We start from the raw sequence: 26,798 nt of genomic DNA, 5'->3' as shown, positions 1-26,798 counted from the left end.
AAAATACCAAAAAAAAGTCAGTGAAGAGAGTCTTCTTGTTTTCACCTATAAATTAAGAATAGAGCTATATAGATTCTTCATCTTTTCCAGCTTTGAAATAACTATAATTTTTAAGATGGAAAGCTCTCGATTAATATTTGAGTGCCTAACATAAGCCAGGCACTATTCTTGCCATGGGGATACAGCAGCAAATAAAAATAGATAAATATCCACATTCTAGTGAGCAGACAGATGATAAGCAAATAAAATACCGTGGTTAGTCATGCCTCTTTGCAACCCCATGGACTGCAGCCCCTCAGGCTCCTCTGTCTATGGGATTTTCCAGGCAAGGATACTGGAGTAGGTTGCCATGTCCTCCTCCAGGGGCTCTTCCCTACCCAGGGATCAAACCTTCATCTCCTGAATTGGCAAGTGAATTGTTTACTACTGCAGCACCTAGGAAGCCTCTGTTGAATTAAATGGTAGTACGCACACAACAGAAATGAGAAAAGGGAAAAACGAGTAAAAATTGCTAGAAACAGCTTTTCAAGCCATGATAAAACGGGATAAAGACTGGAAACTTCGGGGTACCAGTAAGAAGAGACCTGGGGACACAGGTTTCCAAGCCGGCGACAGCTGGCGCGCATGCGCATCGGGGTGTCACGGACTGACTGCGTCCTCCGCGCGGCGCCTCAGAAGCGCATGCTCGCGGGCTCGCGCGTGCACAAGCCTCACGTGTACGAGCCTCACCAGCCAACGAGCGCGTGCCCAGCGGCCGAGGCGGTTGGTATCAGGGGGTTGGGGAGGTACGATTCCAGGTAACTTGGGGTGAAAGCACGAGACCAGAGGACGATTCTGGGAGCTCGTCTACCACTCGAAGCGCCCTGGCGACCGCTGCGGGCCAGCCTTACGGACCCGCCGCGCGAGGGGCCTAGGACGTCTTCCGGCCTACCTTCGGCCGGGCGCCCGAACCTGCGCGGGCCGGGCCGGGGTTTCCGGTTGCCAGCTGGGAGGGCGCGGGGGTGGAGCTTGACTCTTACGGCCGCGGCGGGTGGGGTGGGGTGCTTGGCGGACACGACCCTGCTCTTCCTGCAAGCTTTCTCAGCTCTGAACCCGGATCAAATCGTCCCACTTGTCACAGGATCCCCGAAAGCCCCGTAATCAGGAAATCGGAAATCGTTGAGTTTTGGGTACCAGTAGGAATAGATACCAAACCTTGACCTCTCATTTTTTGCCGGCTGCAAAGTACATTATCTTAGAAACCATCAGATCTGCAATTACAGCTCTGATTTTCCCCAAGTTTGATAAACAAGCCTTACCACTCGTGAGACGGTCCAGCCCATGCTACTCTCAGCTATGAAAGGAGGGGACCTTTCATTGAACTGTCATTTTTAGCTGCAAGAAAAAGTCTCGTTTAAAGATCCCCTTGCCATCATTATTATTGCTAAGGTAGTTTGGAGCCATCTGTAAAGACCAAAAGAGTATTATTACAAAATAATAAGTCATAAGTAGTAATAGGTAAGGGCCTTCTGAAAACTTAGTAATACATGTACAAGATTTAAAAATCAAATGATAAAGGCTTAAAAGGGAAAGGAATTTTCCTGCCGTACCCTTCCCCATTATTAGTCTCTTTCCCCTGAGATAACTATATTTAACCAATGGTAATTATTATAATAATTATCGCTCTTTGATATAATTTGATTTCATTTCCTCCTCTTCCTTCACCCTAATTAGTACAGTGTCTTAACACTTCATTGTAATTTTTTTCTAAAAGTCATGGTTATAGTGCAATGGATAAATGTTATGAAACTAGCTTGGACATTTTTTTCATGAATGATTTCTAGCTAATGTTTCTTAGCGGAAATTAGGCATCTGTTTTTGGTGAAGTGACTGGCAGTTTGAACACTTTAGGGGTCAACTTCAAGTGTGATGATGATTTCACTTAGGGCATTTGGGATTTAGGAGCAGTAAAAATTATGAAATTATGAATGCTGTTTTGGATATTAAATCTGCTGTGCCAAATCTGAGCTGTTTGATCTTCCTAGAGATCAGAAGTATAATTTTTGTTTTGTTAATAAGAGATTTCATTTATCTCAAATATTTCTTTATAATGCTTGAGAGAAATGGTTGATGCTGTGTAACTCTGAAGCTTTAATTGTGTGTGTGTGTGTGTTTTGTTTTCCTCCCATAGGCAATTATTTCCAGTCAGAAAAGGGAACCACTGCCTGGCATTCTCACCAGCTTTCTACCTGCCATGATCAAATGCTTGTCAGCTGAAGTACAAGCTAAATTGCGTTCTGGTTTGGCTGTATGCTCCTTAGGCCAATGTGTTGAGGAGCTTGCCCTCAACAGTATTGATGCTGAAGCAAAATGTGTGGCTGTCAGGGTGAACATGGAAACCTTCCAAGTTCAAGTGATAGACAATGGATTTGGGATGGGGAGTGATGATGTAGACAAGGTGGGAAATCGTTATTTCACCAGTAAATGCAGCTCCGTACAAGACTTGGAGAACCCAAGGTTTTATGGTTTCCGGGGGGAGGCGTTGGCCAGTATAGCAGATATGGCCAGTGCTGTGGAAATTTCATCCAAGAAAAACAAGTCAATGAAAACATTTGTGAAACTGTTTCAGAATGGGAGAGCCCTGAAAGCTTGTGAAGCTGCCTTAACTCGACCAAGTACCGGGACAACAGTCACTGTATATAATCTGTTTTATCAATTACCTGTTAGGAGGAAATGCATGGATCCTAGACTGGAGTTTGAGAAGGTTAGGCAGAGGATAGAAGCTCTGTCACTCATGCACCCTTCCATTTCTTTCTCTTTGAGAAATGATGTTTCTGGTTCCATGGTTCTTCAACTCCCTAAAACCAAAGACATATGTTCCCGATTTTGTCAAATTTATGGACTGGGTAAGTCCCAAAAGTTAAGAGAAATAAATTTTAAATATAAGGAGTTTGAGCTTACTGGCTTTATCAGCTCTGAAGCTCATTATAATAAGAATATGCAGTTTTTGTTTGTGAACAAGAGGTTAGTTTTAAGGACAAAGTTGCATAAACTCATTGACTTTTTATTAAGGAAAGAAAGTATTATATGCAAACCAAAGAGTGGTTCTGCCAGTAGGCAAATGAATTCAAGTCCTCGGCCTAGGTCTAACCCGGAACTCCATGGGATCTATGTAATCAATGTGCAGTGCCAGTTCTGTGAGTATGACGTGTGCCTGGAGCCAGCAAAAACCCTGATTGAGTTTCAGAACTGGGATACTCTTTTGGTTTGCGTTCAGGAAGGAGTAAAAATGTTTTTAAAGAAAGAAAAATTATTTGTGGAATTATCAAGTGAAGACATTAAGGAATTTAGTGAAGATAATGATTTTAGTTTATTTAGTGCCAGTCTTCAGAAGCAAGTGTCCTCTGATGAGAAGTGTGGCCAGGTCAGTTTCCAAGAAGCATGTAATAATATTTTGGATTCCTATGAGATGTTCAATTTGCAGTCAAAAGCTGTGAAAAGAAAAGCTCCTGTAGAAAACATAAGCACACAAAATTCTAGGGATTCGGAAGCTATCAGAAAAAAGACAAATGATTCATTTTTGTACACTTACAAATCCGATGGGCCAGCCCATTGTAAAATGGCAGAGTCATCTTTGCAAAATGAAGACAGTGCTTGCTCACAGTCAAGGAACTTAGAACAAGAGACAGCTGGAGCATCAGAATCAGGAGAAAATAAGAAACATAAAAAATCTTGCTTGGAACGTAACTCTTCAGAAAATCCATGTGGAACCAGTTCAGAAATGTGTGGAAGCCCTTTTCAGACATTATATCACTTTGAGGGGAGTGGAAAAGATCTAGAAATACAAAAAGTAAGTACTACTGTTAATAGCATGGCTGCCAACATCTTGGGAAATAACAGAATTCAGAATCAACCAGAGAGATATAAAGATGCTACTGAAATGAAATGCCAGCCTCTGTCTTTTGAGACAGCATTATCAGGAGAACCTAGTGCTCAGAGAGAGGAAGAGAAAAGAAAAAAACCTAGTACTTGTGGAAGAATAAATGTTTTTCGTTATGGACAAGTTAAATTATGTTCCACTGGCTTCATAACTCATGTGGTACAGAGTGAGCAAACTAAATCAACTGAAACAGAACATTTATTTAAAAGTTACGCTCCACCTGGTCCTGTGAGTGCCAAAGAAACATTTAGAAATAGAACACACCATTCAGTTGAGATTCTAAACAGCAAAGATTTAACCAGCACTTTAAGTAAAGAATTTGCTCAACTGCCCAACAAAAGTCTGTGCAGCACAGATCGAAGTTATGAGCTAGAGAACAAACATACAGCAGCTTATAAAAATTTTGCTATTTTTCAGGAAAGTAGTAAAAAATCACACACAGATGGCTTATTACTCGACACATCCTCTTTCTCTTGGGGTAGACATGTTTCAGATGGTAGTAAGAAAACAGACAAGTTGATTGGTCCTGCCAAACCCATACCTCATAAGAAGCTAAGCTTAAGTTCACATCTAGGATCTTTAGAGAAGTTTAAGAGGCAATATGGGAAGGTTAAAAATCCTCTGAATACTGAAGTGGAGGAAAATAATACCTTAGAAATCACTACCAATCTCAGTCCTCAAGTTGAAGCTGACATTCCATGGAAAGACAAAAACCACTTAGACAACTCTGACATCTGTGAAATCACTACTATGAAATGTAATGATTCCAATAGTAGTTGTCAACCAGTAAATCACATGTTTTCTTCAGAAAAGTTTCCATTCTCCAAGGAAGATCATTGTTTGGAACAACAGATGCTTTGCTTAACAGAAAGCACTGTAATTCTACAGGAGTTACCTCATTTTAACAGTAAATTTTTGGATGTTGAGAAGTCACCTGAATCACTAGCCTCTAAATTATCCAGATTGAAGGATTCCGAAAGAGAGACTCAAAGGATGGATGTAAGTCATTTTGATGAATTGCCACAATTAGATTCCAGTAGGAAAGATGGTGACTTGTCCAGTGGGTTAACCCTAGATTCTTGTAAGTTATTTAAAAATGAGCATAAAAAAACAGAAAGTGACAACATCCCAATGTCAGACTCTGTCACACAAAGTAATCTCTTCAGTAAAGACAGTGAAACATATTCTAACAACAATACCACTGAGAAGATACCAGGAAATCCTTTGGTACTGCCCTGTGACCATGCTACAGTTATCAGTAAGGATTCAGATGTTCTTATAGCTTCAAAACAACAGATTGGAAGTCCTTTCTCTATGAGTAGAATGTTAATTAGTCGCGTGGAAGATTCCACAGCTGACCAAAATGGAACTTGTTTTCAGAGTGAGGAATCCATAGCCATAGCAAGAACTTGTTCTGAAAATGAAGGGTCCAACATATGTTCTTTGGATTGGCAGCAGCATTTTGATGTAACTCTGGGAAGAATGGTTTACATCAACAAACTAACAGGACTTAGCACATTCACTGCTCCTACTGAGGATGTTCGGGCTGCTTGTACTAAAGACCTGACAACTATGGCTGTGGATGTGCTACTGGAGAATGGTAAGTATATGGCATTCACTGGCATGAATGCTTTTGAAGGTGGAAATAATGGCTGAGGAGTAAGATATTATTCAAAGAGATTTTATCAGCAGATAGAACATTTTGAAGTTTAATTATGTGTTTTATTACATATGAAAACTCTAGGTTCAATATTATTTAAACATAAAATTACAATGAAAGAATGATATAGAATGGAAGTGCAAGTATATTTATCTATGGGTGTATGTGTGTACAAGAGGATGAGACAGTGTTTAATGAAAATGGTGCTATTGATAGTTGAGAAGAGCTACAGTGTTTCCCTGGGGACTTCCCTCGTAGCTCAGCTGGTAAAGAATCTGCCTGCAATGCAGGAGACCCCAGTTCGATTCCTGGGTTCGGAAGATCCTCTGGAGAAGGGATAGGCTACCCACTCGGTATTCCTGGGCTTCCCTTGTGGCTCAGCTGGTAAAGAATCTGCCCGCAATGCAGGAGACCTGGGTTTGATCCCTGGGTTGGGAAGATCTCCTGGAGAAGGGAAATGTTACCCGCTCCAATATTCTGGCCAGAGAATTCCATGCACAGTCCATGGGGTCTCAAAGAGTTGGACACGACTGAGTGACTTTCACTTCACAGTGTTTCCCTTCCCACTTTGCCCTCTCTCCCAAACACGCAACTCTAAGAAGTTTGTCTTTAAAAGCACCTGCAATGCCAGTGTGGTATTTTTCTGGAAGTTGTTCTCTGCACCTCTCCCAGGTAAAGGACTAGAATGATTCTTGTAGTCATCCTAGATTTCCCAGTAAAATCTATGGCTCAGTACAGTCGTATATTTATAAACTTTAAAAAAAAAAAAAAAAGGACCATAAATTTTTTGGAATGTAGGTTGTGTGTATTTTTATAATCATACTTTTCAAATGTACTTTATTATAATGTATATGCTAATAATCTTGGTCTGTATAAGTGGCCGTTATTCAGAAAAACAATAATGTGGCTTTTAGATCAGACCACAAGGCCACATCAGAGCCTAGGCTAGGACTCTGAGTTCCCAGGTCTCAGTCAACATTAAAAGTGACATTGTTTTGGCAGCATGTTGAGAGCCAGATGTTGGGAGATGGTAAAACTGATTTCCATCTGGCAGTAATCTTGGTTTTGCATCAGAAGGGCAAACATTAAATGTTCATCTGTATTAAGTCTTGAATGTTGCAAAAGAATGTAAATTGTATGAAGGTAGTTCCAAATTAACTTATCATTTCTCCCTAGGATAAATATCTCTAGCAGGAGGCTCTGATTCATTTAAGGTTAAAGAAGACTTTTATTTTTCAGTGGTTTCCAGTTTTTTTCCCTTGTGAAAAAAAGTAATCATTGTAGTAACTTTCGAAGTATTAAATAGAGAAAAACCCTTTTCTTAATACTGCTCCTGAGACTATCACGTGGCTCTTAAAGACTCGTGTTTTTCAGCGTATGTAGTTTTGTGTCCTGATTTATACTGAATGCTAATCAAAGGTAAATCTAAGGCCCTGGCACCTCATCTTTCTGAAATACAGTTGCTTCTGATATGGTGACAAAAAATAACTGGATATTATTAAACTGAGATGGTTGTTTCTAAAACAAAAGGGGGGAATCTTGGCTGGCCATACTGAACATGAACATCTGTTCCTGTTAAATAAATCTACATGTCTAAAATGCTTCAACCTACTTAATTTCTGGATTAGCATGTCATGTAGTGAACCTTTGAGAGTCATGTTAAGTCAGAGATTCATAATGAAAAACTAAGTATTTGGGATCTAGGAGCTAATTCGAAGAAAAATGGCTTCTAAGCACCCTCCATACAGAGGTGGGGTGAGGGTTGGCTGCTGCTGCTGCTGCTGCTGCTAAGTCGCTTCAGTCATGTCCGACTCTGTGCGACCCTATAGATGGCAGCCCACCAGGCTCCCCCGTCCCTGGGATTCTCCAGGCAAGAACACTGGAGTGGGTTGCCGTTTCCTTCTCCAATGCATGAGAGTGAAAAGCGAAAGTGAAGTTGCTCAGTCTACCATTCTGTGAATGGCTGGTGTGTAGCAGGACATTTAGGACATGGTTGAGCCTCATGTAAAAGGTTACATGAGATGAACTGTTAAGAGGTAGATTTAACTGCACAGAAGAAAGGCTCTACAAAGGTAATTTTAAGGAGTGGTTGTCAGGTCTCCAGCCCTGGTAGTTATTTTTCTTTAAAATGTCTTCAACTCTGTCCTTTCTATTGACAATGACACAACTTTATTTCACCTCACACTTTTATTATTCTTAGTTAATCTCTCTCCATTTTTTTGTCCAACAGATTTGTCTTTTTGAAATAATAGTTTCATCATGTTTTACTCCTGTTTGAAACTATCAAATTCGACATTGTCTCTAAAACTCAAATCTGATCATTCTCAGAGAGGAGGGCAGAATTTGGGTGACATCTTACTGGACATTGGAATTTAAACTGAAAACTTTTCATTCATTCATCTCTTTATTTATTCACTCATTTGTGATCCACACCATGCTTGGAGCTGCTGCATTGCATATTGACTGGCTTTGCTTTCAGTGGTCCACAGACTATTAGGGAGGACAACCATCCAAACATATTACTAGGATGAGGTAAATGTTATAATAGACACATACGTATTGTGAAAAAGAGTATGTCCATTGGGGATCTTTTCTAGGTCTTCATTCTGTCTGGTATAGATGGGTAATAGAACTAAGCACTAGGGCAGATTCCTAAATTAGCAGAATAATTTCATTTAAAAAACTGCTGACTCAATCTAGTGTTTACTAGTCTGCCTTATGTCTTAATTCATTTTGTACAGAAAGAGATTTTATGAAACTATTATTTTAATAGTGTATATTTTGAGTTCAAATGTCTAGTTTTTTTCTTTTTTATATTTAGGATCTCAGTACAGGTGTCATCCCTTTAGAAGCGACCTTGTTCTTCCTTTCCTTCCTAGAGCTTGGGAAGAGAGGACTGTGATGAGACAGAATAACAGAGGTAGGGGCATTAGCAGAGATTGCCAGAACACCTAGTACATACTGTGCCACCCAGCTCAAGGAAAACAAAGCAGGGCTGTGTTGTTGAGCTTGATCAGTGCCAGCTGTGCCTTCCTGGAACCAGGAATTCCCTGTGGTCCTGTTTCACAGCAGAACTAAGTTAATTCAGTGCATGCATTTAGATCAGAAATTACTTTTCCAGACGAGGTCAGTGCTGGTTGATTAGGCACAGTCTGTGGTGTCTTGTGATTGAGAAAAATGTTTCTTATTTTTAAAGATTGGCGTTGACTCCATATTGCAGTAGTTTTATATAAGCAAAATTCTTATCTTCAAAAAAAACCCCTGCATTTATCATTTTACTTTTCGTTGTCTCTGAAAATAGATAAGGTATATTTTTACATAAAAAAGTGGGGCTACTAATTTGAACCAGTTTCTTGTGGACTTATATTCTGAAATATCTCTTGAAAATAGTTTATAGAAAAAGCTATAATGCCAGAAGAACAGTTGTCAACCCTAGTGTAAGAAATAACAGATAAAAACAATTTAGAGATACAGCCAACACTTCACATGTGCAGAATATGGGAACACGGTGTCTGATCTTTGGTCTTGAGGCCGCACCGCACCAAGCGTGAGACACCACGCACCCTCTTCCCTGAGGCTCTTGATGCCAACTTTACTTGTCCCCTTTTGCTCTAGCTATTGGGGACGATGCCTTTGGTCCTGAATCGCTTCAGTCTTTGTTCTCAGAATGGGACAATCCAATATTTGCCCGTTATCCAGAGGTAGGTCTGCAGCATTTATTCTTTGCATGTTATTTTAAAATTTGAATTTCATTTAAATTGGGGGTGGGCATGAATGACTATATTGATTTGTAATTATGAAGGGAAAGTGAGCATGTTTCCAAATAATGTATTTGGAAATTAATATTTAATGTAGAGAGGAAGAATCAGAATTCATAGCAGTTTGGAAGCTTGGTCACTTTGGATGATACTTTAGACCTGTGTCATCAGTGTGTGAATAGTGAATGTGTTTACCGCTCTCAGAAACCCTGACTTGCAGCTTTGGCCAAGTATTTAGGGTGATGGTAATAAAAACTGTTGTCATTAGACAAAGCAGTGACTCTTCTGCTCTGGACCTGAATCTTCTGAGCATGCATCCTCCTCAGTGGGTGATCACACAGGCGCTCTGTGTGTTGCAATGAGGGTGGAGAGTGGATGAGCATTTGTTACTAATTCATCGGTTAAGATGTCTTTAAGGACATGCTTATGAAGCACAGGCAAATTGTTATTCTGAAAGAATTGGGTTTTTGTCAGTAATTTTGTATATAAACAAAAATTATTATTCAAGAGTAAAAATTCATAGAGCCCTTTGAATTTTTATAAGTTCCCTGAATTCAACCCACCTCTAATAGGTTCTGTGAAAATGAATGTTATTAAAGCACTTTGAGATCTTTGGTAAAACAGTTCTGCAGACATAAAAGATTACAACGTAAATGACATTTGTTCTGGGTTTTTCTAGGTTGCTGTTGACGTAAGCAGCGGCCAAGCTGAGAGCCTAGCAGTTAAAATTCACAACATCTTGTATCCTTATCGTTTCACCAAAGAAATGATTCATTCAATGCAGGTAAAATGTTGCCTTTGAAATCTCATTTATATATTATATATATATATATATATATATATATATAGCCTAAGCTAGGCTAACTCATGTGAAATTGGATTTACTTAATGCTATAGACCACCCTGATCAAGGCACATGTGTTCTTTTTAATCTTACTGAAACTTTTATCATCAGAAGAAAAAGCAAAGGACTAATTATAATTGCTGTTGTTCAGTTGCTAAGTCATGTTCGACTCTGCAACCCCATGGACTACAGCATGCCAGGCTTCCCTGTCCTTTACTGTGTCATAGAGTTTGCCGAAACTCATGTCCCTTGAGTCGGTGATCCCATCAATTACAAAAAAAAAAGTATTCTTAGTGGGGTGAGCAAGTTCGGAGTGATGAATTATGGATTCAGGCACACAGTTTCAAGGATTATATATTGATTTTCTATACTGACAATAATTTATAAGTCAACTAAGTAATGTGGTTGACATATATTTGGGCTTTCTGGTGGCTCAGACAGTAAACAATCTGCCTGCAATGCAGGAGACCTGGGTTTCATCCCTGGGTTTGGAGGATTCTCTGGAGAAGGGAATAGCAACCCACTCCAATATTCATGCCTGGAGAATTCCATGGACAGAGGAGCCTGGTGGGCTACAATCCATAGGTTGCAAAGTTGGACATAACTGAGCAACTAACACTTACTTAAGTAATGTAGAGACATTGTCCTTAAATGTGCAATGATGCCCCTTTTTAAATGGCCCTCTATTGTATGAGGCTACAAATGACATGGCTTAGGAGATCCCAGATTGAGAAGTTAACACAAGGGACCCTTCTTCTAGTTTGCCCTCTCTCTACACCACTCAGGCTGTCCTCATCTTCTTATTTTCAGTATGGAAACGAATTAGAAGCTGAGACCAATCTAGGTAGAGGGGAGCTACCAAGGTCTGCAGCCACTAGTGGCTGTTAACTTACTGCCTTAATGTACCAGCTCCTACAAAAATGGTTTCCACTTTTTGTATACATTTTTTGCATACATTTTGCAAATTTTTTTCAGCTCTATTTGTTAGCAGTCTCTGGTCATATTAATAATTCTCTGGTCACATTACCTGTTATTAAGAGTCCTTCTGTTGGGAACATTTCAAGTCTACTCTGAAGTTTTATTAACACAACCCTATGAGTTGCTTCAGTCTGTCCCCTTGTAGTCTTTCCTTTTGTCTTCTAGTTGCTCTACATGTCTATTCTTTATCCTTCCTAATGATGAACCTTGAACTCCTGCAGGTTCATCCGCACCTCTCCTTAGTCTTAGATATGAATGTTATAATGCAAACAACTTTAAATTAAGTGCGATTTTGTCTCTCTCTATGTAGATAAGCCATTGTTAACTTATATTTAGTACTGTTCCACTTACTTGAATGTATGGCAGGTTCTCCAGCAAGTGGATAACAAGTTTATTGCCTGTTTAATGAGCACTAAGACTGAAGAGAATGGTGAGGCAGGTAAGAATGGGGTTAGTCTTAGTGACCAGCTGGTCTTCTGACAGTCTCCTTTTAGGGTTATTTTTTATACATGATACAGTTTCAGTGATTTGGCCAGATTAGGGAAAACCAATCTAAATTATGAAAATATATCATGAAACAATAGTTTTAAAGTACATGTAGTTTTATGTACATACACATAGACGTGTGTATATATATATATACATGTTAAATTATTAAGAATGGTTACCTTGGGAGTGAGAATAGAAATGGGCAAAGGGGAAATTTCATCTTTTACTCTTTAAAATATTTTATATTCTCTAAATTTTTAATAATGTTTTAATACAATTGCTTTATAATAATCGAAAGTTTATATGATGAACTCTGTTAGGTTTATGAAGAGTTAACATATAATCTCTTGGTGACCTGCTTTAATAAAACAATAATTTGTAAATAAAAACATTAACTCATTCAACAGATATTGATTGAGTACCTACTGCATGTGAGGGACTCTGCTAGAGGTACAATGGTGGGACACAATCTACATGCAAGAGGAACAGATAGTTACACACACATTAACATTTTAACTCTAGTGTTATGGAGGAGAGAAACAAGATGCTGTGAGAACCTGTATTAGGAGATTTGATTTAGTGAGGAGGTCAGAGAAGGTTCTGTTGGTAAAGAGAGATCTGAAGTATAAGTTAACTAGGGAAAGAAGTGGGGGAGAAGTATTCTGGGCAGAGGGAATAACATGCAATTCGTGCTTCCCTCTCCTTCAGTGAGAGGAGGCAGGGCAAGCCCTTCCTTGTGTGAGAGCAAGGAGAGGGGCTAGATACGTAGGTCACAGCCAGATCTTAAAGGCCATTTACAGGTGTTGTCTCCATCCCAGTTCCAATAGGAAACAGTTGAAGGCTTTTTGCTTTATTTTTTATTGTTTGTTTCCACAGTGGCGTGTGTCACATCACATTCGCTTTTTTTTCCCCAGCTGTGCTGGGTTTTCATTGCCGTGAACAGACTTTTCTTGTTGGGACTCGCAGGGTTAGTTGCCCCATGGCATGTGGGATCTTATTCCCCGACCAGGGATCGAACCCCTGTCCCCTGTATTGGCAGGTGGATTCTTAACCACTGGGCCACCAGGGAAGTCCCCACATTTGCATTTTGAAAACATTGCTCTGGCTATAGTGTGGAGTGTGGAGCAGGTGTGGAGGCGGAGACCTGGTAGCTGCAGAGAGAGTGTTAGGAGGACGTTGCAGTATCTAAGAAATGATGAGGAGGTAGCCTGGAGAGAAAGATATTTAGGAGATGAGTCAGTAGACTCGGTGATGGATTGGACATAGGGAAGGGATATCAAAGAAGACTCCTGGTTTTCTGACCTCTGTAGCTGGATGACGCTACAGGACCAGGCTGAAGAAGAAGCAGGCAAGGAGGGTGAAAATCGTGAGTTTGGTCTGAAATACCTTTGGAATGTTCAAGAATGTATCAGGAATGTGGTTGGATAGTACACCTCTAGCAGAGACTCCAAAATCTGTGACATGGAAGAGAGACTAGGGAGGGTGAAAGCTTTTTTTTTTTTTTTTTTAAACTGGGAGCGCTTTGAGCTATTTACAAGGAATGCTAGATCCTGTCAGGTTCTGGAAAAGGCCTGAGTGCCTGAGAGTCCTGAGCACCCCTGCAGGAGTTAGCATCTGATAGGTAGGCCTGCAGGAGAGAGCTTCTGAAGTTTGAAAGTGGTTCATTCTCTTTGCTTTTCAAAATGTTCTCTTTTGTTACAGTATAAATTTATTTGATAAATATCATCATAGATCATAGGGGTAAAGTAACCAAAAATTATAATTATCATAAATGTAGAATTAGTAAATGTCAAAATCTAGTAGTCTATTTCTAGAAAGTAAATAGATTTTTTTTTCTAAATATTTGATTACCTGAAATTCTTTGTTGTTTAATACCAAAATCTTTACAGTGGCACCTGAGATGGGTATAGCCACCAAATCTCCAGATATTTAAATGTCTCTTGCAATTGCAGGTTGTTACTATGTTGATTGACTTCCATCAAGGAGTATGTATTAGATTTAAAAAAATTTTTTAAGTCAAAATGAGTTTTTATTGCTCATGAATACCAAAAGCAACCTATTCCTATAATTGTCTTAATTTTATTTTAATATTTTCACTAATCTTTGTAATGGACATAGAATTGTTTTAAATTATAGTGAAATTAATGCCATATAATGGCATTTTTATTGCATGTTTTTGCCTATAATTATGATACTCTAAAGAATAAGGGTTCACTCATTTATTCTGTAAATATTTATTGAGTACCTGTGATGTGCTTGGTGCTGTTGTACATGCTGGGAATATAACACAAAAATCCTGTCCTTATGAAGCTTCTATTCTGTTTAAATATCAAAACCATAGCTCTGACACGAGTAAATTACTTTTCGTATATTCTGCTTCATTCAAGGAGTGGAAAATGTCATGAACATTTGGTAGACTGGAAGTCTTCCCTCCAGAGTAAGGTGCAGGATTGATTTCTTAGAGTTCTTGACTTTTGGTAATTTACACTGGTTGTAGTTTTGAGTTTGAGGTTACTCCCTCATAATTTATTATTTATTCCATTGTTTTGCCCAATACAGGATGTTCAGTATTCATCACAACCAGCGGCAATTCCTCCTATCCTCAAAGGAGCTTAAAATTCAGCATTTGGGGGCCTGTTATGTGGTGGAAAATGCTGTCAGAAAAATTACATAATCTTTTTTTTTTTAAGTCTGAAGCTCTTATGCCATGAATTTCATGGTGTCATAGAAACAGTTTTTTTTATCTTATTAGTAGAAACAGGAAAACAGACATCATCTCGTTTGATCAAATTCAAGAGGAGAACTCTTATTTCAGTATAATCAGGAACAATAAGTGTCAGCCCTTTGGCTAAAAGTAATAAAATTACAAGGTAAAATGATGTACTAATGTCATCGAGATCAGTCCTCCTGTCAGTGAGAAAAGGATTTCCCTGTAGGTTTGGCTTTGGGGTCAGGACAATCTGTTTCCTCTGTTGCACTTGAGAGTGTAAAGCCTAGCTACTTAAAAATCAAGGTCAGTAAATGACATCACATGGGAGTTTGCTAGATTTGCCCAATCTCATGTCCCATTCCTAACCTACTGAATCAGAATCTGTCTCTTAGTAAGATCCCCAGGTGACTTGTCTACTCTTCAAAGTTTGTGAAGCCTGAGTCTAAAGCAAGGCACACTGTGACCTGGGGGCCAGATCCAGACCGTGGTTTCTGTAACATCCAGGGTGATAAGAATGGTTTTTTGTTTTTTTTTTAATTTACATGTAGTTAATTTATGGTGTTAACATTAGTTTCAGGGGTACTACATTTTTAACTAGTTGAAAAAAAGCACAGGAAGAGTTATATTTTTTAACACATTAAAATTATATGAAATGCTATGGCCGATTCATGTTGATGTATGGCAGAGGCCATCACAATATTGTAAAGTAATTATCCTCCAATTAAAATAAATAAATTTTAAAAAATTCTATGAGGTTAATATTTCAGTGTCTATAACATTTATTGCATCACAGCTACAACATTCACAGATCGTCTATGGCCACGTTGGTTCAGAATGAATATTTGAATAGTTGTGTCAGAAACCACGTGTCCCAAAAGCCTAAAATATTTACTGTCTAGCCTTTCACAGAAGAGAAATTGCTGACCTCTGATCTAAAGTGTAGTAGAATTACACTCTTCATAGGTTCTGGAGTAGCTTGCAAATCAAGGTCAGCTGATTAAAAAATATGTAGTTTAATGATCCTTCATTGTATCAAATTTGAATTAAAAGAGCAAAGTCAGTGTTTAAACATTAAATTCACACATATTTTAGAAATGAAATACTAAAGAACCAAAGAGTTTCTCATCAGAGATACATTTGTTTTAGTTTTTCCCATAATACTTGTTAGGAAATAAAAGCAGCAGTTGTTACTACATAGTTTGTATGCTTCTCTTATGCTCACGTTGTTAAATAGTTTGGATTAACCTTTCCTCCCTCAACACAACATGATTATTTTAATCCTGACCTGAGAATTTGAAACCCAGTGGTGCTTGCTGGTCTTCTAGGTGGAAACCTGCTAGTCTTGGTGGACCAGCACGCTGCCCACGAGCGCGTCCGACTGGAGCAGCTGATCATTGGTAAGGATCTGCTGAGGCCCAGGAAAGATTCGAGACTCCCCAGCAGAATTAATGGACCTGAAAGAGTTTGCCTAATGGTGACTGTGGTGAAAAAGACGAATTGTACGTTTAAAAAAAAAAGAAAAAAAAAGCTATAAAAAAATGAAGCTGAAGCCTGTTGGAGTGGCTTTTACAATTGAGAATGTAGTAGTTCACTTTACTAAATCAAACCTGTGGATCTTACTTACATGGTCAAAGGCATATTTGCCATATACTTAACCATCAGCCCTAAAAATTAGGCTACTTTATTACGGCATTCAACACAAAGATATGCCCCTCCACATGCCAATGTGATTGTGGTTTATCTTCACAGTTCATTACGCAGAGACCAGCAGCAGCTCAGAAGGCCCAATATATTTTGTTTCTATTTTAAAATTTAATTTGTTTTTGAATAGGTAGTATAATTGAACAGGTTCCAGTCTGAAAGGTACACAAAGGGAATAAAATAAGGTTTCTTTTCTACCCTTGTCCTTCATCGCACCTAGTTTCTCTCCCCAGAGGCAACCTGCATCACTAATTTGTTACGTATTCTTCCAAAGTCAATATGTGCTTTTTAATTTTTGCTACCCATTTTTCTCATCATGAGGCTTTGTGTCCCCAGGATGATGTAAAATACCCAGGAAATTGTTACTCCTGTGGTCAAGTAATAAAAAAACCAAATGGGTGAAGACTCGGGAGGTATTTCATGGACTAGAATGGCAATGATGTCACTTTTCACTTTTCCTTAGAAAATGAAGACGTAAGAGCTGGGAAAGATACAGTAAAAGCAGTGTTAGAAAAACTCACTTGCTATAGGCCCTGGACCATTTGAGAATAGTAGTAATTCTCAGCAGGGTCTGGGCAGTCCTTCTGGAGGAAGGGAGGCGCCTTGAGCCTTGGGTTGTGTGTGCTGTGCTGCGCTTAGTCGCTCAGTCGTGTCCAACTCTTTTCAACCCTATGGACTGTAGCTTGCCAGGCTCCTTTAACCATGAGATTCTCCAGGCAAGAATACTAGAGTGGGTTGCCATGCCCTCCTCCAGGGGATCTTCCCCAATATTAGTCAACCTCTGTTATTGAAACCACATTTGTTGACTGCCTACCGGATCACTTGCATTGTTCATCTGAATGTAAGATTTAAGTCTTATATTTCTTATTTAAGAAAATACTGCTAAAATGAGTAGACAAACTAGATATTTACTAGTTTGACTTTAATAATGGAAATTCAGAGCCTAAAACCGATCACTGAACATGCTGCTAAGCACTATAATAATCCCATGACTGTATCTTCATTTTTATCTGAATCTGGAAGACTTCAACTTCTTGCTCTTAACCTATTCATCTTTCTCCCAATAGATTCCTATGAGAAACAACAGCCACAAGGCTTTGGTCGAAAAAAATTACTGTCTTCCATCGTAAGTCCTCCACTAGAGATAACAGTGACAGAGGAACAAAGGAGACTCTTACGGTTAGTACCACCATGAGGATGTGATGTAGCTAAGGTGCACCCTCACAATAATCCTGTGAGGTATAGACGTGACTATTGTTCCTTTTCTCAGATGAGGTTTACATGACTTGTTCAAGGTCATAGCAAATATTAAGTGATGGAGCAGGCACTCAGAGGCAGGTTGTCTGACTCCAAATGCTGTTCTTTCCACTATATCACAGCTGTTGAGTAAAGGATACAGTTTCCCTGATAATTCTTTCCAGAAGTTGGCTTAGAGTACTCTTACCATTCCTTGGAACAGCCAGTATTTATGTTGTGCTGTTTCTCAAAGTGAAGTTACTGCAGTAATTGCTTCTATTCTGCTTTGCCTTGGTGCATTCTAGATTCTTAGTTTTCATCACCACAATCGTACTGGGAAGAAAGTGAAACCCCAGGCCCCAAGGAAGGGGCAAATCATATAATGAGTCATAAGGTAGGGTGTTTTCCTACTTTGGGGCGGCATAGATTATTGGAAATGAAAAAGAGAGGATTGTCTCTAAATTTATTTAATATGGGGAATATGAGACTGCCAATAAATTTTTTTCTCTGGGGCATAATTTATATTAGAGGCAGATCCATTTGTTTACATCCCGTTAATCAGAACTTCTCAGTTCCTGGGGCTGTTAATTACCTCCCTGCTTTAGTGCTGATTCAAAACATTCTCAGCCCTTTTATTTGTGCCAAACTTCTTTAAGTGCCAGCAAGGAGTAGTTAGCAATCCCTCAGCAGAGAATAAAAATTCAGGAATAAGACACAGAAGCAAATTGATTCAGTGGAAAAGAGGGGAAAAAATAAAGGTTACTATAATTCAAAAAGGAAATTTGATAATAAAATCCCAAACAACCACACATGTGAGGAAAGCAGTGCAAGTTTTAAAGCTCATGGCAGCTTTTGAGAAACTATCAAGTATTTGGAGCCAGTACTGAAATGTGAATGAAGCGGCTGTTTTACACTTGAGGTTCTCTTTAGGTGTTGCCACAAAAATCTGGAAGATCTGGGCCTTGGAATTGTATTTCCAGACACCAGTGATTCACTGGTCCTCATAGGAAAAGTACCACTCTGTTTTGTAGAAAGAGAAGCCAATGAACTTCGAAGAGGAAGATCTCCTGTGACCAAGGGCATTGTGGAGGTAAGACACAGCTGCAGATGCTGAGAAAACTGCTGCTTGCTAATAACCTCCTCCTTTGTTTAGAAATTCTCTATATTCATCTTTTATTCAACAAGCATTTATGAAATACCTGCTGTCTGCCAGGTTCCAGAGATTCAAAGATGAATTAGCTCAAGGTGAGGAAGGGTATTTAAATTATACTGCAGTGAAATTTGGCCAGCAGAGGCATGTTCAAAAGTGTTATGGCAATACAGAATATTTACTGTGCCCAGGAGAGTGGAGGTCAAGGAAACTGTCAAAAGAAAAGCCTTTTTTTATTTGTTTTAGGAAAAGTCTTGTAGAACAGTGGGAGCCTGCCAAGTATAGAAGAGTGGAGGTCATTCTAGACAGATATCAGAGACTTGAAGCAGATCCTGTGTTTAAGGAGCTACCAATACACATGGTTTGTATTAAGATATGCACAGGATAGTGGTGGGCCTAGATGAGCCTAGATAGGTGGTCAAGGCCAACTTATCAAGGAATTTAGCATATTCAGCTAAATAGTTTGCATTTTATCCTGTAGGTAGCCAGTGAAGAAGAGTAAAGTATACTTTAGCATTGCACTTTAAATACTTAATTTTTTTTAAAACAATCATGATTTATTTTGTATTTGTTGTCTTTTCTTTCTTGTTTTCTATTAAAGTTTCCTTTATTTCTCGTTTTCCCCTCTCCTGGTTTAGAAGGGGAATTTTAACTTGCATACGTAACTCAGTTTAACAGTAATTTGTTCTTCTGTTCTCTTCCTAAGCTGTACATAAAATCACCACCTTTTATCTTCCAGCCCCCTTCTCCCACCTGTCCTTTTTTCATGGTGTCCTTTTTTTATTCATTGTGATTTCTTTTTTTTTTTTTATACTGTCACCCTGCTTATTTATTTTTATTTTTATTTTTTTTCAAGTGTTACTTTCTTTTTTTTTTCTTTTTCTTTCATTGTGATTTCTTAATTGCTTCTTTAGCTCTTTCAGTTTGGAACACAAGCAAATCCACATCAACTCAGTCTATCATTTTTTCCAGATACCCGAATTACTGTAGTAACATCTGAAAACAAAAGGTAGAAGATAGATTTGGTGGATGAACTGTGGGATAGGTGGATATAGGAGAGATTTGAGGTGGAGAGCAGCTGAGGGGTTAGTGCCCTGGTGCCCGTAAGACAGGATGAAGCTTGGACTTCAGCCAGTAGCAATGGGAATGGGAAAGAGAGACATATATGGAACATAATCTGGAAGGCAGCATCGAGAGGACCTGGTGATTAAGAGAATGTAAAAGAGAAAGAGGAGAAAAGATAGGTAATGATTCTGAGGGTTCTCACTTGGTTGACTGGAGGAATGGTGCTTTTGACAGAAAGAGGAAATGGAGGAGGAGAGTACCCTTGGCTGAGAAGTTAGACCATGAGCCTTCAGATGAAGATGTGCAGTGGATAGACAGGCCAGATCCAGCACTTGGGAAATAATTCGGGCTGCAGGATCTGTTTGGGAGTTTACAGGTTAGAGTGATATGGCCCTTGAACAGCATGGGTTTGAACTGTGCAGGTCCACAGATACACAAATTCTTTTAGAAAAATACACCCTACCCTACTGCAGGATCTGCGGTTGGTTGAGTTCCCAGATGTGGAGGTGCGTCTATGGAGGGCTGACTGTAAGGTGATACAAGGATTTTTTCCCGTGAAGGGAGCTGGTGCTCCTAACTCCTGCATTGTTCAACTCCTGTGATGCTCAACTGTTTATATTTTGATACTATCAAAAGCTGGAAAAGCATCTAAAGGACACGAGATTGTTCCAGGAGAATATGAAGTAGAAAAAGAGAGCAAAGTGCGGGGCCTGTGGAACACCAGCATTCAGGGTGTATACGTTTTGGCAGCAGTCTGGAATGCTAGTGCTAAAAAGAAGAGCCCGTAAAGGATGACTGAAAATATTTGGTGAGAGAAGGAGGAGGAAAACCAGGGAAAAGTAATATTGCCACCCACTGCCAAGAGAAGTTTTCAGCAAGAAGGGAATGGTCAACGGTGGCCAGAGAGTAAGGCCTGAGGGTTGGATTTGGCTTCGGGGGACACTGCCTGCCTTGAGGAACCCGTTCTTAAGGGTGGGCAGGAGTGAGCGGAGGGGGAGCTATGGAGGCCGCTCTGCTGAGGACTCTGGCTACGCACAGAAGAGATGGGGCAACAGCAGAAGGTGAGGGGTGTCCGGAAGTACGGGGCAGGACGCCCGTGGAGGAAAGATTTTTGTTTCTTGTTGGACAGGAGAGACTTGAGCAGGTGTGTCAGCTAAGCGTGAGAAGACATTTGAGAGGCCAGCTGATGGGCCAGCTGTGGGATCACCTTGACTTGAGCCTTCCCAGAATCGCCCTTTGATCAGACCACCTCTGCCCGGCTTTCGGCAGGGGCCCCTTTCTCCCTCCACAGCTTATTTTCTCCAAGGCTTCTCTTCCAAACTGTCTTAAATCCAAGAGATAGGATCTGCTCGAATCTTTTATTGTAATTCAATCCTTAAGTATTTAACGAGAAAATTATAATAAAAACTTTCCCTAAAGTGACTTCAAAGACGACTGGTAAGAAGTTTACCTCAAACTGAAACAGGGCTTATGGTTTCAGCAAATCTTGATTATGTTAAGTCAGGCTGATCAGGAGAGATTTTGTTGATTCTGAAAGAAGCTGGAAAAGTTCTGGCATCTTGAAGAAGAGGTAGTTACTTGGATCCTAGCAGTTGAAAGATCAAACTAAAACATCTTTCTATAATGTTCTACCCTCCAGCTTAATGAATGTGCCTTTTAAATATTATTCAAATTATCTAGCATTAATTGAATATGAAATATGAAATAAATATGAATAAATATGAAATAAACAGAGAGTAAGATCCATTTCCCCTTCCCCAGGCTTACAGACTAATATTTTACAACTCCCAGATAGATAAGCAAAAGAGAGAATAGCAAAGAAGTTAGGATTTGATCTGTAACCACACTAAATTTTGTTAGTGGGTCAGGTATAATGAGACATCCATTTAGGTTTGTTTGGGAAAATGCATGGCTTTTAAAAAATACATAATATCTACCCTCCTAGTTCTTGGTAACTGCTCATTTATAAGTATGGTGTCCTAGTGTCTAAATGAGAGATGCAAGAGAATTTTCTGAGTCTGGTTTAAAAAGAATCTATCATGTTATAATCTTGGGAAGCTAATTTTTTTTTTCGCTGTACCACTTGGCTTGTGGGGTCCTATTTCCCCAACCAGGGATTGAACCCAGGCCCCAGCAGTGAAAGCACTGAGTCCTAACCACTGGACCACCAGAGGATTCCCAGGAAGCTAATTTATACATTTCTAGGAGTAAAGAAATCCTATGTTTTCTTATAAAGAAATTATTAAATGTGCCATATCGCAAAACAGTTTTTAACCTTCAGAGGTTAAACAAATTAGTAACATGAAATAGTGTCTGCTTTAAATTTCTTTAGTCCTTCCATAAACATAAACATCTGCAGGGATATTCTTACTGCAAAGGCTACCCTAGGGGCAGAGATATGCAAAGGAGAAGAAATTTCCCAGCAAAATGCCTCAAAGAGTAAGCTTTTTGACCTGTAGGGACTTATTGCACACAAAAAAAATGCCTGTGAGAACTAACTACTTGTGTTTCTGATATCGAAGCACGTGTTACACTGAGTGCGCAGTTGTGTGGGTGACTGTTGTGTATTCTGTTTATGTGCCATATTAAACGTGTTCTAGCCAAGGTAATAAATGCAAACAGACAACCTCATAGTGAGAAAGCTCCCTGATATTGAGTCAAGTCATTAGGCTGCCAGTTACATATCCTCATGAGTTGATGAGCTATCTCTGGAGAAAGCTTCAGTGGCTAAATATGTTCTCTACTCAGTAAGAGTTCTTTCAGTTGTCTTGGTATTTCATGTTCAAAGTGCCTTACAACAAATACATTATTTGTATCTAAGTGCTGTATTGCCGGAGCTCTTTTCTTCAAGAGACATATTTTTAAAGAAGGAAATTGGGATATTTTGTAAACTATCAAAGGGCAGTTATAACATAGCAACAGATTCATGTCTGTTATCCTTTTCTCTTTGTAGGAGTTTATTCGAGAACAAGTGGAGGTAAGCTTTACTCTTATTTTGGGGTTCTACACAGAGGCACCGCACACAGAAGGCTCCACTGTTACACTGGCTTTCCCATTAATAGATGTGTTTATGCATTAGCTACTCCAGACCACAGGAGGCATCCAAGGGACTTTACCACTGACCATCCAGAAGGTGTTGGCATCCCAAGCCTGCCACGGTAAGACTCTCAGCACGCCAGCTGTTGAGTGCCTTTGCATGCTCAGCACTGGCAGGGTTCAACAGTTATGAAAGAAGTAGAAGGCACGATTATCTTCTGCCTCTTGAAAGGTACAACTTAGATCAAGAAACAATACATTTAAAATGAACCCTAGAAAATTATTTTTAAAAAGCAAAATTTGTTGTTGTTGTTGATTAGTCACTAAATCATGTCCAACTCTTTGTGACCCTGTGGACTATAGCCCGCCAGGCTCCTCTGTCCATGGGATTTCCCAGGCAAGAATACCAGAGTGGGTTTCCATTTCCTTCTCCAGGGGATCTTCCTGACTGAGGGGTTAAACCTACATCTCCTGCATTGACAGGCAGATTCTTTACTACTGAGCCACCAGGGAAGCCCACAGAGCAAAATACCAACATATATAGTGGACCATAATGCAGGCTGACTTATATGAGTAGAGGAGTAACTGGCTCCTAGAGGAGATGCATTTTGAGTCAAGTTTTGAATGAGCTGAAGGACATGGATTCAGAGGAAGGGAAGGTTTATTACAGGGGAGAAAATAGCCTGTGCAGAGATCATCCAAAGGCAGAAACAAATCGGTTATATGAGGAGCAGCAAAGAATACCAGGAAATTAGGCTGGTGAGAAAGCATAGAATCCTAGAAGGTCACAACAAAACCATTAGACCTTATACAGAAGGCAAGAATCATTGAGGGTTCTTGAGTAGGGTAATATAATAAAATAGAGAAAATGGTGTTGGAGGAACTTACTTTAGGGATCATGAATCCCCTGCAACTCTCATTTGACCTCAGTGGGGTCTCCACTCCAGACACCGTCTCCCTCCATTTGATCTCCCCCCAGCACCCCATCAACCTTCCCCTCTCTTCACTTCCTATCTTTTCTGGCCTTATAACCTCAGTCCCTCATTAGTTTGTCTCCTGCAAACACCATAGATCCCTTCCCCGCTTTATCCTATCTTTACTCCTCATATCTACTCCATCCCCAATTTGATCATCTCTACCTGCAAAGTGTATCTTCAGTGTGTCTAATGCGATCTGCTTCCACTGCCGCCTCCCCTCCCAGGACTCAAGGATTCTTCCCCTGTGGAGTCCTCTGACTCAGTCTTCCCATATCTATCCTGGTTTCCCTTCAAGCCATTCTTCCCACAACACCCAGAGGAGTCTCCTTGAAACATAGCTCTGAGAGTGTCATTCTTCTTAAAAAGGCATGACAGTAATCCCCACTGCTCTAAGGATGCCCGTCTTCCTCTCTGCTGCAGCCTGCAGGGGTCTTCAGCACTTCTCACGTTTCTCTCCACCTTGCCCTTCACACTCCAGCTGGCTTCCTTGGTCTTGGTCTTGTGTGCTAAATTCTGCACTGGCCTTTTTCCTCTGTCTGAAATGCCCTTCTGCTCATTCTTCAGTTAGCCGTCTTTTTCTTAACCCAAGGTCTCAGATTAAATATCATTTCGCCACAAAAGACCGGGTTTGGTCTTCCTGTTATATATTCTTTGATTTTCTATATTTTATAGTACTTAGTAATTTTAATTATTGTATAACTGTTTAATGTTTGTCTCACCTGTTAGAGAGTAAGCTTTGTGGCGGTGGTGATCATCCATCTCATTCATTGCCTGGCATAGCTCCAGCACAGAGTAGATACTTAATATTTGTTGACTGAGTAAATTACTGTAGGCATAAAGGCAGTTTCTGACAGTATTAGAGTTTAGAGTAAGAAGATTATGACAGAAACAAAAAAATCAGCAAATAAAATGAACATTGTAGGGAAACAGCTATCTTGGTGACAGACTGGCTCTGGATGGAAGATGACCTTGATTTCACACACTTAAGAAGTAGGCAAAAATATTGCTCTTGCCTCTCTGAGAAAACTCTGAAGGCAAAGTCCTAACAAGTTAAGGAATGCCTGTTGCAGGGATTAGAAAGACAATTGACTCCATAAGGAAAGCTGAGAGACAAGTCAGTCCTGAAGCCTTAGTTTCATCCATGGACGTAAAGGCCAATTTCAAGCAGAATTAAAGTCACATGAAAGAAGCCTAGGAACCATGTGTCTCTCCCCAGATATTTGCCTCTAACCCAGAGCCAGCATGGGTTTTACACCGTACACACCATACCCTGGCTTCTGTCTTTTGTTTAGGGGCCATTAAGTTTAATGATGGCCTGAGCTTCGAGGAGAGCTGTCGCCTTATTGAAGCGCTATCCTGGTGCCAGCTGCCGTTCCAGTGTGCTCATGGCAGGCCCTCCATGCTGCCATTAGCTAACATCGACCACTTGGAGCAGGAAAAACAGGTACAGAAATGACTTAACAGGAGACTAGCTCCTGTGATCCAAATGTAATCTGTCTTAATCCTTTCCCCGACACAAGATTTTGAAAAATACTGGAAGTTTTTTTGGAAGTCTCACCATTTCATCTTCTAGCTCAAATTCAAAATGGAGTTTAGGCAGAACTATCTGATTATACATATGATGCCTTCATATTTTTTAAGCTTAACACATGTACAGACTGAAGCATCCGTTGCCTACCAGCTCTAGGTTTTCTGAGACAGAGAAGTTCTCTCTGGGACCACAGAAGGTTGGCCAAAACACAGCAAATTCATTGCTGGCAAATGTAGCCTGAAGAGCCAGTTGCTTAACAGTATTGGATTGGCCAAAAAGTTCATTTGGGTTTTTCCCATAACATCATACAGAAAACCCCGAATGAACTTTTTGGCCAATCCAATACTTGCTGGAAATGGTAGCCATCTCCAGGGATCTCTAGAGTAATGATTTGAGGATCAGGCAAGGAACCAAGCTTAGGAGATTTTCACATTATGCTTTGGCCCTGATTACTCAGCAGTCCAGAAACAATGATGTGGATAATTCAATAAAGGCAGCAAGTGGTTTAAATTAAAGAACATTTCTATCCTTGTTATAATCTTAAATGAAACAGAACACGAGAGCATAATAGGAATGTCCGCTTTCCAAAATCTTTTATTTTGCTTACCTTTCCTGCTGAGGGCTGTAAAGTCTGTTCTTGCATGAAGTTTTCAGGTACTAATGTTTCCTGATTCATCTAGTCCACTTTACTCCATTCAGAACTTTTTGTTTCATATGACAGTGGAAGAATGAAAGAAGTTGTGTCCCCATTCCCAAAGACATGTGCCTCCAGACTTCGTTTTCAGTCCCGCTTATCCTAAGGAAATCTAAAATCTTTTCTGAATCCAGAAACTAGAAATCCAAACTAATGTGCGTAGCCATAATTAGGAAATACTTGTAAGCTCCTTGGCTTTCCATACTGGTGATTGGAGTTATTCTTTTTCTTCCCACAGACTAAACCCAATCTTGCTAAACTTCGCAGAATGGCTCAGGCCTGGCATCTCTTTGGAAAAGGAGAAGGATGTGATGTAGGGCAAGGCCTGCAGGCATCCATGCCTCCTTGTGAGCTGCAAGAGAGAGCAGAATTACTGTCTGTAAGGAACCAAAGGGATGCTGACTGTAGGCCTTTGAGCAGAGAGCATGAGCAATAGACACCAATCGGGTCTTGACTGAATGGGCCTGGGGCCCTGATCAGCATCTCCATCTTCCCTGAGCAGGTGATCCCTCCAGTTGAGGAGCCAGATGGATTTCAAGCCTAAAGACAGGCCATTCATTGGCATCCATGGACACAGGAGGTTGCCTTCTAATGTCTACATTTTGTAATTTATAAAGGGGATAAAATTTAATGATTAATTGTCTGATTGTCTGGTTGGTTTGTTTGCAGAATTTGGGGGTAGTGGGATGGGGGTTTTGGTTTTGTTTTGCCACTTCTTCGAGCCTCATAATTTGCACTCATGTGATCACCTGATGCCGAACTCCCTCCCCCTCTGGCCTCCTCCACTGCCCGCTGCTGCTGCCTCACATTCTGCATCTCGGCCTTAAAAGAGTTTCTCCAAGCTTGTTAAAAATGTGCCTGGCAGTCTTCCACCAGGCCTGTAGTTAGATTATTTTAAGGATAAAAGCAATTGATAAAGAGAAGCAAGGACAAGGATGGAATAGAGAAACTGTAAAGCCCTGCTCCTGGTTTCTTGTTTGTTTTATTGCCTCCTTAAAACCTTTCAGGCAGGCACAAGCCCACCGTGGCTGGAGCTGCGCCTCAGGCAGA

General features: G+C 40.0%; 1 protein-coding gene across 1 annotated transcript; it reads left to right on the top strand.

Moving 5' to 3' along the window:
• The first annotated feature begins 532 nt into the window (after positions 1 to 532).
• On the top strand, positions 533 to 26,386 carry MLH3 (mutL homolog 3). Its single transcript, XM_052647388.1, has 12 exons — positions 533 to 572; positions 676 to 762; positions 9,195 to 9,280; positions 10,017 to 10,121; positions 11,526 to 11,598; positions 15,684 to 15,755; positions 17,127 to 17,238; positions 18,226 to 18,385; positions 22,464 to 22,487; positions 22,590 to 22,668; positions 24,816 to 24,967; positions 25,987 to 26,386. Exons 1-12 carry the CDS (start codon positions 533 to 535, stop codon positions 26,182 to 26,184), a joined length of 1,188 nt encoding a protein of 395 aa, XP_052503348.1. The 3' UTR covers positions 26,185 to 26,386.
• Positions 26,387 to 26,798: the final 412 nt, after the last annotated feature.

This window comes from Budorcas taxicolor, chromosome 10, assembly GCF_023091745.1.
Source record: "Budorcas taxicolor isolate Tak-1 chromosome 10, Takin1.1, whole genome shotgun sequence".
Lineage (NCBI taxonomy): Eukaryota > Metazoa > Chordata > Mammalia > Artiodactyla > Bovidae > Budorcas > Budorcas taxicolor.
Note: the sequence above shows the minus strand (reverse complement) of the source record. Positions and strands in the feature narration are given on the sequence as shown.